The sequence below is a fragment of the Vigna umbellata genome, chromosome 10 (genome assembly GCF_029865625.1).
Source record: "Vigna umbellata cultivar VRB3 chromosome 10, Vumbellata_1.0, whole genome shotgun sequence".
Classification (NCBI taxonomy): Eukaryota; Viridiplantae; Streptophyta; class Magnoliopsida; order Fabales; family Fabaceae; genus Vigna; species Vigna umbellata.
This window is the reverse complement of record NC_142174.1, coordinates 19,349,452-19,362,381: the sequence shown is the minus strand read 5'-3', so window position 1 is coordinate 19,362,381 and position 12,930 is coordinate 19,349,452. Positions and strand designations below refer to the sequence as shown.

The 12,930-nt window shown below is 32.5% G+C and overlaps 1 protein-coding gene across 1 annotated transcript; it reads left to right on the top strand.

Moving 5' to 3' along the window:
* On the top strand, positions 1-8,842 carry LOC124841799 (LRR receptor-like serine/threonine-protein kinase FEI 1). The gene is made up of 14 exons (XM_047318146.2): positions 1-212; positions 806-1,021; positions 1,474-1,609; positions 2,219-2,290; positions 2,388-2,459; positions 2,890-2,961; positions 3,237-3,308; positions 3,420-3,491; positions 3,869-3,963; positions 4,698-4,865; positions 4,966-5,298; positions 6,565-6,810; positions 7,441-7,574; positions 8,147-8,842. Exons 2-14 carry the CDS (start codon positions 925-927, stop codon positions 8,363-8,365), a joined length of 1,788 nt encoding a protein of 595 aa, XP_047174102.1. The 5' UTR covers positions 1-212; positions 806-924; the 3' UTR covers positions 8,366-8,842.
* The last annotated feature ends 4,088 nt before the right edge of the window (positions 8,843-12,930 follow it).

Here is a 12,930-nt window from a genome sequence, read left to right as displayed (position 1 = left end):
TCTCACTCACACGCGCGCACACACACCTTCACTCGCACACTCGCACTCGCTCTTTCGAATCACAGAAATCTCAGGCTCACAACAACACAACGAACCGAGAGAAAGAGAGAGAGAGAGAGAGAGGGTTTTATTTTAACGTTTTTGTTTGTTATTCCTTTACAGCTCAACCTGCATTTCTCTCTCACTCTAGCGCATCTCAGATCGAAATCCAGGTCATTTCGTGCAATCTCTCACTCTCGTTCTATCTTCAGTTACCTCGATTTTCTGAAAACTTAAAAACGCTACAAATTCGCAATCGCTGTTCGTGGTGTGTTAATCAGCTTCGATTCGATGGTTGCACATTCAGTGCTGTTTGTTGATTTGAAATGCTGAATTCAATTTCTCTTCACTCTAGTTCTATAACTGAACTGTGAAGCTTTTCTAGCTGTTTACCTAGTGTGCTTCGGTGCTACTTTCCGTTCTTTGACTGCGTTTCAGTTGAAAATTTTGAACTCAGGTTGAAGCATTTGCTATGCTGCAAGTGCTTGTTACTGCTTTTGTTCATGTGCATCAAAAGTTCAAATATAGAAACCTTATTAAGTATTTTTTATTTATTGAATTTATTTATTCATTCGTTTCAGTGGTTATGTATATTCTGATTGTGAAGTGTTTGGAAGTGTAAGCAATTGATTTTCATAACTGCCGAAATATTTTCTTTTCTTGTCAGGTTTAATTTCCGTTGATATGTTTGTTATAAATAACAATTATGATTCCTGTTTGTAGTAGTTTCATTACGGTTAACATTTATTTTTTTGTTCTGTTGCAGGCGGTGTCTACGTTTGTTTGCGGCGTTGATGTTCGTGCCAACTAGATAACTACATGGTGGAGCGAGACATTTTTCTCATATGACTTCTATTAGCTATATTATTACTGAGCAGTGTTGCTATGGGCATTTGTCTTTTGAAATGGCAGTGGCCGTGGCTTCTTTTGATTGTGCTGATACATGTTGTAATCATTAAGAGCAATGCTATCACTCCCGATGGTATGATCATATTTATTTCTTACACTTCTATTTAACTTATTGCGTTTGAGGTTGATGTCAATTAGGATAAATTTCTGCTTCTAATATTATCACATTTATATCATGCATATCACAATCTGGACACAACCATAGATATATTTGGTTTTTAATCACTCTAAATTACGTTGCGTGATCTATGTAGTCGACTTCATCCAGAGAGATAAAACTTTGTTGTCGTCGTATTTTACATATATCCGTTATGTCTCTCTGTTGATGGAAACTAGTGCTAATTTTCTCTTTGATTCCATAATAATTTTATTGGACTAAAAACACATTTTGCGAAATCTACTATTGATCTTTACAAGCATCTTGTGTGTATTTGTTCTCTGATGGTACTTGATTAATTAGAATTTTACTAGTTTCATTTGGCTGATACATGATCATTTTGATATCATATACTCTGACATCTGTAGGTGAGGTGCTTCTCAGCTTTAGGACATCAGTTGTTAATTCTGATGGTATCCTATTACAGTGGAGGCCAGAGGATCCTGACCCATGTAAATGGAAAGGAGTGAAATGTGATCCCAAAACCAAAAGAGTAACACATCTGTGAGTGTTTATAATGATTATGAGATATTTCTTGTCTAGACTTACTGACATTTTATTAGCGATGAAAGTGTTTAATTGATGAGTGTAATTAGTCACGTTTATTATTTAAAAGGTAAATAGACCGTATTATGTTGGTTTGGTGTTCATAAATACAGAAAACCAGACTAATACTAAGCTTAATCGAATTTTTACCACATCTGGAACATTTATAATCTGATTTAGACTATAGATTTTGTACACAAAACTATTGCCTAATTCCTGTAGCTAGGGCTGATTGATGTTTCTCATGAACCATTTGGCTACTTTCAGTTTCTTACTTCTTTAGTGTATGATCTTGTCATAGTTCAATGCTAGACTCAAATTCATACACCTAGTGAGTTAGTAACCCCTTTATTTTCTGGGTTTTGCATTGGGGTAGGGTTTCACTAAATCAGAATAGAATGCACTGTTTTTATGTGTAAATTTCCTTGAAAGATTGCATCTGTGTGATATATTGGTTCAAGAACTTCTTAACTTTAGAAAATAGTTTCATCAATACATGACAGGAGACTTGCTGGCAGTTTTGTATGAATTCTTTATCTAACTTTGCTTTCCTTGGTACTATTCTAGGAGTCTATCTCACCATAAGTTAAGTGGGTCTATATCACCTGACCTTGGGAAGCTCGAGAATCTGAGGGTTCTGTGCGTAATTTTAAAAATTTGATTGTAGATAAATTTCTTTTAAGTAATTTGTGCTTTTTTTGTATTTTCTTATTTAACGATTATGTATCTTTTGTAGTGCTCTGCATAACAACAATTTCTATGGGACAATTCCTTCAGAATTGGGAAATTGCACTGCATTGGAGGGAATGTATGTACTAAGTTCGGATCATTTGCCTAGTTCTGTTCCATCCTTTTTTTTTTCCTATTTACCTCAGAAAATTACATGCGTTTATCTTAGTTGTTGATGTCAAGATAATGCAAATTTATAAAATCATATTACTTACGTTAACTTTAGTGATGCACATACTTATTCAGATTGCTTGTTACATATATGTGTATATGTCTCTGTGTGTTTGCATTCTATTTATCATTTATGCTAGAGTTATTATATTTTTCATTTTAACTTCTAGTATGACATTTGCTTTATTATCTTATTCACACACTAACTTTTCTTAAACTAATTTCTGTAATAGAAGTTATATAACTACTATAACTCGTTCTTTATGTCCATGTTTAAATTTGGTAAACCCAATTGTTCTATTACTACTTGGTAATAACTACTAATTTTTGTTGTGCAGATTTTTACAGGGTAATTACCTTAGTGGAATCATTCCAAGTGAAATAGGAAACCTTTCGCTACTCGTAAATTTGTGAGTTTCTTTTAGTTCTTGCTTCTCTTGGTTGTTTGTATTTAATTATTTGGGCGTATTGTATTGTCATTCTGTTTTCTTTTGAAGAATAAATGGCCTAAAAGTTGGCACTGAAAGAATAAAGGGAAAGAAAAAGTAATATTTAAGACGATTATCTTTTTAGTTATTTAGTGAATTTTCTAGTTCGTCCTTTTTTAAACAAATTCAAATTCTTTAATATTGGTGTTACAGTCATACAGACATCATATTTAACAATATATCTCCCTATTTTACAGGGACATATCGAGCAATTCCCTCAGTGGGAATATTCCTGCATCACTTGGGAAGTTGTACAATCTCAAAAATTTGTATGTAGGCTTTTCTTTTCCACTGTGATACTTCTTTCTCCATGAATATTTTATTAATTTGTTATTTTACACCAAAATGAATTTTTTACCATTGTGATTGTGTTTTTGAAGCAATGTATCCACCAATTTTCTGGTCGGACCCATACCTTCTGATGGTGTCCTTGGCAACTTTACTGGAAGCTCGTAAGTATGGCCTTTCCTGTTTATAGATGTTCTGTAAGCTAAGTGCTGATTTTTTTCTTTTATTAAAGTTGAGTTTTAATTAAATATATTAATACTAATCTATTTACACTATTAGATTTCAGAGAGAATTTAAAAGCAATATTTTGTTTTCAGAGAGAATCTAGTTTTATGATAATTTTTATTTTTATGTTGTTATGCCAGTTGGTATTTTAATAGATATATTAAGTCTTGAGATTAATATTGTCAATAATTATGTTTTTAATGTTTACTTTGCCTTTTGTGATCAATGATACTATACACTCCAAATATAGCAGTCAATTTCAAAGGAATTAAATCCATTTACAATATTGAGACAAGCATATTATGCTTTCTTGCAGCTTTGTTGGAAATCGTGGTCTGTGCGGAGTGAAAACCAATTCAACATGTAAAGATGATGGTTCACCGGGGACCAATACTCAATCTACTTCCTCAGGTAAAGCTGTGTTTATTTAATCTAGTATTTATCGTTTATTGGATCTCAGATCAAGTTTTCCTTCTTTTGTTTAATGATGCATTGTTATTTTAATATAATTTATTTCAAGTAGATACACGGTGGTTGAAATAGAGAAAGGCATCCGGGGGGGTTTATTTGTGACCCCAAAGCCTACCAAGCTCAAGTGGAGGTTTTATTGTACTGTTATATGACCAACTATGTTCTATGGTAGTAAATGGCAAGCTTTAAAGGGGTAACAAAAGAAATGGGAATGATAGTGTTAGAGATATGATTTGATTGGATACTTATTAGGCATCAAAACAAGATTCAGTATTGAGTCTGCTTTTGCAAACTCAGTTTGCAAATTGAATTTTATTCAAATTTAAGTTTACAAACTTTAATCAAAACATGCTCAAAATAATTGCATACTAGGGGATACACGTGTGAGTCACGTGACACATTAAGTAAAATATGAAAGCTAGCTGGTAAGGGAGGGAACAAAGCATTTAATTACTCCACTGAGTATCCTATACTATTTGATGCGGGACTTAGGCACTTCATAATTATCAGGTCCTATCATGTCTCATTTTTTTGTCTGTTGTCACTGCCTGAAAAAGATTTACTAACTCAATTTTGTCTTCATGACAATGGTTTTGACTCTGTTGTATATAATACAGACAATTTAATTACATTGTCAAAATACCATTTTGATTTTTATTATTTTACACTTATAGACCAAAATCAAATGGGAAAGAAGAAATATTCTGGCCGACTACTCATCAGTGCATCAGCAACTGTGGGAGCTCTACTTTTGGTGGCACTTATGTGCTTCTGGGGCTGTTTCCTTTACAAGAAGTTTGGTAAAAATGACAGAATAAGCCTGGCAATGGATGTTGGCGCAGGTTTACTCCTTATCTCTCTTTAGCTTGCACATAGGCCCATTTGAGTTTTCTATTTTTTTTCTAATTTATATGCTAATTAAAATGTCCAAATGTCTTGTAGGTGCATCAATTGTGATGTTTCATGGAGACCTTCCATATTCTTCAAAAGACATCATTAAGAAACTAGAGACTTTGAATGAAGAACACATAATAGGAATTGGGGGATTTGGAACTGTATACAAGCTTGCAATGGATGATGGGAATGTCTTTGCTTTGAAAAGGATTGTAAAGTTGAATGAGGGGTTTGATCGTTTTTTTGAGAGGGAGCTTGAAATTCTTGGTAGCATCAAACATCGTTATCTAGTGAACTTACGAGGATATTGCAATTCACCAACATCGAAGTTGTTAATATATGACTACCTATCAGGTGGTAGTCTTGATGAAGCTCTTCATGGTAAGATCTCTAGTTCCTGTATTTTTGGGTAGAAGTATGGAACTTTAAGGTGGGCATCTGGTACTTACAGAGTAAATGGTCCATGTGGTAGTTATCATTTAGTTCTCCTTATAAACTAACTGATCACTTAAGAACGCTTAGTAACTCTCTGAAAATAGGTCAAAACATAAATATCTATGTAATTTGTTATGAGCATTCATTATTAACCAAATATGGCAACCATTGTTTCACCAAAGCAGCTCATGTGAATCTTCAATGCTTTTTGGATATGAAATACCTACTCAACTGATGATTATTTTATGTGGAACGTTTTTTTATGAATCAGGATTTGGTTATTATAGCTTATATTTGCTTGGGATATCATGCTTTGGTTGTTTGGTTGTTAAATAAGGTCTTTTTATTTATGCTGCACTAGTTGGTACAAATTCAATTAAAATGGAAGCTAGTACAGCAGCCATTGTTGCTCAACCTAGTTGACATTCTTTCTAGTTCCAGGAGCACAATATCAGATTAAATAGTGGATATAAGTAGACATCAATAATCTGAAAATATTATTTGTGAATTTATATTCTGTATAATAGTGTTTACTCCAAATGGGAAATGCTTTATAACTAGTTTTCCTGGAAAAGGGTTCATTTACAGGAAGCACGATCTGTCCTTCGATCTGTCCTAAAAAGGAAGTTCCATTTTATTTAATAGTCATTCCTTTGGACTGAAAAATATAAGTAAAAGGTTTGGTGGACTTAAATATAAGCAATTTTAAACTAGTTGAACCCTATTTAATGTCATTATTCAAAAAATACTCTTAAGTTAATTCAAATGTGAGCAGCATCTTCAAAATAAATTTGATTATGGATAGTTTGGAGCATGTAGTTCTTTTATTATAAGATATCAAGAAAATCAAATGAACTTAAGTAATTTCTTTAATTAGTGTTAAATTATGTATTTTTACATATATTTGAGCCTAAAAGCGGTATTTCTTAAAGGTATTAAATATTGCTCAATGTGGCTTTCCTTGGTTTCCAATACAATGCATTATTCTTTTTAGTTTGTTTAATTGGATATATTTTCTAAAGCTTTGTTCATTGCTGAAGTGTCATACAGATACTAATATGTTTGAAGTGGATGTTACGTTGTGTTGTGTATCGATATCAACTATAATCATTTCAGAAAACGAGTTTTCATTTTGAACTTACATTTTCACTTGATCTTATCTTTGATTAAATCATTTTGGTGCGATAATGATGTTTTTGATGCATCACACAGAAAGGGCTGAGCAACTAGACTGGGATTCACGCTTAAATATAATCATGGGTGCTGCAAAAGGGCTTGCTTACTTGCACCATGATTGCTCCCCTAGGATTATACACCGAGACATAAAATCTAGTAACATTTTACTTGATGGAAACTTGGATGCTCGAGTATCTGATTTTGGACTTGCCAAACTTCTGGAGGATGAAGAATCGCACATCACCACTATTGTTGCTGGAACATTTGGTTATCTTGCTCCAGGTAAGCAATGTAGAAGTTCTGATTACCACTGGGGGCATGGTTGGTGGTATTTAGCATTTAAACTATTAATGAAGTTCTTTTGTTGTTAAGTGTATGTGTATAACTAGTCACTAGGATGTTTTAAACTGCATGGACGTGTACTCCGTTATCTCTTTTGTCATGTAGCATTTGTATGAAGAGAGGTTGCCAGTTCATATAACATAATAATTCACATGACTATCTTTCTGTAGTAAGTGGATGCGAAACTCTATATGATGGGGTTTATGAATAAATGCCTTAGTGTTAAAATGTTGCTTCTGTTATTAGAATATGGGTGTCAAACAATCAAATTTTGTTCCTACTCTGTTTAGAAAATAATTTGAATAAAGTAGTGCATAGGATTGAATTCACATAAGCTCCATAGTTGTGGGGGAAAAAGTGAAAATAAAAAATAACATGGACTTTCTCTATAGGCTAATAATAGTGCAAGTTAAAAGTAAAAATTAGAAAAATTACATAAGAAAACTCCTAGAAATTAGTTTTTGCGTAAACTAATTTTATCTATGGAGAAGTTATTTTCAATTTTTCTTTCATTTTTCACTCCTTTTAACTCCATGGTTGTCTAACCAAGCATGTGTTATTTCATGGCAGAGTATATGCAAAGTGGCAGAGCAACTGAGAAGTCTGATGTGTATAGTTTTGGTGTGTTGACACTCGAAGTGCTGAGTGGAAAGCGGCCAACAGATGCAGCATTCATTGAAAAGGGTCTCAATATTGTTGGTTGGGTATGTCATTTACCTAAATATTAGATTTTAGTACAAGTTCTGATCTCCATTTTTTGTTTTGTTTTTTAATAACTAAATATTTAATTCTTTTTTTTATATAAACACCCATTAAGGTATCTATTGTTAACTTAGATAGTATAACACGTTATGTTGTTCAATGGGTTTCCTTATGGCTGCCAATATAATCAGCATACAGTGGGTTGAGTGAGTAATTGAAATTTATTGTCATCTTGTTGGGCTTGGCTCTCTTAAAAGGTATCCCACACTTAGAGAGTAAAGTGTAGAGTGATAATAATTCACTGGAAAATCAATAACTGAGGCTTTTAACAATTTCATAATTTGTTCAGCATATGCATAAATTTTACCACTACCAACGCATTGTTTTCTAATAAATGGTTATCACTCCGCACAATACGCTTTATAGTGCAGTGCACTTCAGAGGAGCCAAATTTTATGTTTTAGTATATACAGCTGCTGCGTAGTTTTTAGGTGATTATTAAGCAAGCCGATCATGTTGCTATTCCAATGTAATGGATCACCACTCCAATTCAACATATTTTCTATCTTTGCAGTTGAATTTTCTAATTACAGAAAATAGGCCGAGGGAAATTGTTGACCCACTATGTGATGGGGTGCAAGTGGAGAGCCTAGATGCCTTGCTCTCTGTGGCTATTCAGTGTGTCTCCTCAAGTCCAGAAGATCGACCCACTATGCATCGAGTAGTGCAATTGTTTGAATCAGAGGTCGTAACTCCATGCCCTAGTGACTTCTATGATTCCAACTCCGATTAGAAAGCTTGCAAAAACAAACTAAAAGCATGCTATTGTGATTGCATCCATGTCACTGCAAATTACTTGAAAGTCAGAAGCTATGAAAGAGGCTCGGAGTCTGCAGTGTCACTTTTCATCTCGGTTGCATTCATTCTTAACTGGAATTTAGTGAAAGAGGTCCTTCATTACACCACGTCACGATAGAAGTTGTGGTTCCCTGTCACATGTCATCATTGGACATGTTCAAACATTTCTAAGTCTTTGTGAATGGAGTTGCTTGTGTTACTCGATCGGTTGCCGTTCCAGTCTTCCCCCTTGTGTTGTTCTTTTACCTTTTTATTTTTCCCCTTTCTATTTGCTAGCATTGTAATCTTTGTTACTATTTGTTCACTCCAATTTAAGTGTATATGAATGTGTACAAGTGCAGATGGCTTACAATTGCAGGTGATTCTTGTGATTTATTTTTGTAATATATGTCCCATAAAAGAATTCATCTAACTACTGTGCTTCTCACCTTTCAGGTTGGTCTAGTGTTTTACATTTTTTTTATCGACTTGTGCTTGTCTTAAACTTACTGCTTTGGACCAACGTTCACTCTCTATTGATTAAAACAAAAGGTAAATTATCAATTGATTCTTAAATGTGTGGTACATTGTTAATTTAGTGAAATAATAAAACATCTTAGTATCTGACTATGTAAAATTTACAAAAATGATTCCTAATTATTATAGTTTAATAATAAAATAGTATACCTGTTTCTGTTAAATTAGTTTTTAAAATTATATTTTAACAATGAAATACTTTTTTAAAACTTAATAATGCGAAGTAATTACTAATTTGTTATAGTTCTAGGAACTTAAATGAATTTTTTAAGGAATACATATACACTAGAGGCGTTCAAAAAGAACAAATTATTTATTTACAGTAAAGCTATTTAAACTAATATTCATTCACCGTGAAAGAAGATATGCAATACTATTTCTTAATCAAATTAGATTACGGATCCCTTAATTTTTTACGATAATTTTCAAGAATAGGCCAAATTATTATCAATGCGATGTAAACTTATATATATATATATATATATATACATATACACATATATATGCATATGTATACATATGCATATATATATATATGCATATGTATACATATATACATATGCATATGTATACATATATACATATACATATGTATACATAGACATATGCATATGTATACATAGACATATGCATATGTATACATAGACATATGCATATGTATACATATACATATGCATATGTACATATACATATGCATATGTACATATGCATATGTCTATGTATACATATGCATATGTATACATATACATATACATATACATATACATATACATATGTATATGTATACCTATATGTATATGTATATGTATATGTATACATATATATATGTGTACATATACAATATACATATGTGTACATATACATATGCATATATATATATATACATATATATATGTATATGTACATATGTATATGTCTATGTATACATATGTATATGTCTATGTATACATATGTATATGTATATATGTATACATATGTATATGTATATATGTATATGTATATATGTATATATGTATATGTATATATGTTTACATATATATATCTATATGTATACATATAGATATATATATATATATATATATACATATAGATATATATATATATACATATATGTATATACATATATGTGTATATATATATATATATAAAAGGTTACATAAACAATATAAATTTTTATAAGCGTTTTTTTTTCACTTTTAATTAGATAATTTTATTTTTATTTAATTAAATAATTTTATTATTTGATAAAATATATAATTACACATTTTTTTTGTCTAAGAAACTAATGGAATGTCTCTTAATTTACAAATACTTGTATATTTTCTTAAATTTTATTTTTATATTTTTAATATAAAACATAATTGGTGACGTGTGGAAGTACATGTATTTATGCAGTTATATATAACTATGAGAGTAACTTTATTTTAAAAAAAAGAAGGTAATTGTTTTTATCAAATTTATGTTATAAAGATCTATGAGTTAATGTTTTAAGTCGTGAAAGAGAAAGAATTTTAGAATAGCCTTTCTTTTGAGTGTCATAAGGAAAATGATTGAAAGTAAAAGTGAAGGATATATTATATGTTAAAACTTTTATAAAATCTTTTGTCCCACTTAATGCATTTTCATCTGTTCTTGTACACCAGTATTTTTCTAAGATTTTTAATCTTAGCAGATTGGTTTTTAATTTTAATTTTATTCTGTTTAAAATTTTTATCATTTAAATACTATTTATGTTTTTTTTTACTTTAATCAAAGATATGAAATACAGATTGTAACATCCCAAAAATACAGTAATAAACCATATAATCGAATAATTACATTTAATAATATAGCTGATCAGTCTTACATTATACAAGAACGTACGGTCTCGGCCGAACGGCCTTTCATAAAGAGTTTTCATAAATAAACAATACAAGTACGAGTCTGACCGAACGATTTACCAAGGAACTACCGAACGGTCAAATATAAACAAAAGGGAAGGTGGTCGAACAACCACCTTGCTATACTACACTACTGACCGAACGTTCTACTGTTCGGTCTTTACTTCAATTTCTACCAAATTTTCTTCTTCCAGCGCCTCTTCCAGCAGCTCGTCTCCTTCTGCTCACATCCACAAGGATGATCATTGCAATGACAAAGACGGACGTACAAAACGAGACAACACAAGAAAAACACAGGGTAAGCTTATGTAATTTAATTCAAGTATAAACATACATTTCTCACATTCACACACATAAGATACATTTCAATATACATTTCAAGCAAGTCCTACTACTAGACTGACTGTCCGGACTGTATGAAATATGTGTAGCTACGACGTTCGTGCACCCGGGTGATGTAGTAACTGGAATACTCTCATCAGCTGCCACTCGAGGTTAGCCCTATCTGTCCAAAGTACCCCTAAGGACTAGGACCTCCTGTCGTTCCCACACATGACCTACCCTCCTCTACGCGAGGACGAGTACTCACGGAACATCAGGATGAATCGACAGCTTAGCATTACCACAGTCATACTTTACCAATTCCAATATTCACTCATGAGTCGTTCCTCCCCGGAACGCTCGTTCATATTCCACAACATTTCATCCATCTCATATACTCTTCATCTTTTATTATCCATCATTTTAATTTCATCTTTATCACCAATTTTAATAACATCAAATACCGAACGTTCAATCCTCACTCGGAACAAGGATGAACACTAGGAACGGGACTGAGAAGTATCCCATTCCAGAATAGAATAAAACCGAGAGGATTACTGCTAGAGGTAGGAAGAACCCAAATACAATTATATAATATATGACGAACGTTACTTGTAACATGAATCAGTTAAATGAACTGACTCTCGTGAGCTCAAACCAATACTTATAATAATTCATATACAGAAACCCAACGCCAGTCAATGACCGAACGCGGTAAAAGGGAATTCTACTGAAGTTGGACGAACGTTATTTCATCATGATTGATTAATTATAAACGAGTACAAGCGCTTGGTATAAGACCGAGCAGCACTCATTTCGAGAGCTTGGTGTGAGACCGAGCGCTACTAAAATTTATAATAGAAATATTTATAAATGAGATATTATCGGAATTGTGTTTAAGAATAACTACTATATACAAATACATATATTTACAAAGTTTAAGTTTATCACCGAATACTCAGATGCAACTACGCTTGGCCGAACGCTCAAGCACAGTACTATTACAAGAAGACGCTCGTCCTCAACTAGAATTCTTTCCAAATGAAAGACTTCAATTCCAAACAAATTTTAATAGAAACATCGAACGGTCAAGGACCGTTCAATGACGAACGTAAACTATCATAGGAAAATTCATATCCAGAAATTCATTTATCTTCAATTCATTTCTCAGTACATAATTTCATAACTATATAAAATACATATCAAAATCAATTTGCATGCTTCATCCAATCCATATCATACCAATAAATCATTTTCCACATAAACAATCATATCAGTATCATACTTTATATACATTCAACCACTCAGCAACATGCATTTATTATCAACGAACGTATAAACAACATATAATTAAATTAGATAAGCTTCCCTTACTTCTAGTGTGAACGATCGTCCTAGAGGCAGAAGTATGATTTGCCTGACTAAAATTTCTTCTACCCTCACGTTCAATCAACTCTTCAAACCGAAACAAACGACAGAAAAACAGGTTCAGAATGATACTATGAGCTCATGCAACCAGGAGTTGGTTTGCATGTGCCCGGAAACGAACGACTAAAGGCGAGAAGACTTACCAGTTCAAAACTCGGAACTGTTCGGTTCAGAATGAAGCTTAAGGCGCCGGAAACGTTTCTACGGTGCCTGAATGGTGATCGGAGAAAAGAAAGGGTAAGATTGCTTAAAAAGAAGGGAGAACTTTTAGTGAGAAGGAGGAGAAGATGAGAAGTTCAGAGTTTTGGGGAAGGAGGGTGCATGCAGAGAGTGGAACGGTGTTTCAGAAAAATCA

Bases quoted from the DNA above. Each gene is read 5' to 3' on its own strand.
- LOC124841799 (XM_047318146.2), top strand. From the start codon at position 925: ATGGGCATTTGTCTTTTGAAATGGCAGTGGCCGTGGCTTCTTTTGATT. The intron at 1,610-2,218 runs GTGAGTGTTTAT...GTACTATTCTAG, and splicing joins ACCAAAAGAGTAACACATCT to GAGTCTATCTCACCATAAGT. The intron at 3,964-4,697 runs GTAAAGCTGTGT...TTACACTTATAG, and splicing joins TACTCAATCTACTTCCTCAG to ACCAAAATCAAATGGGAAAG.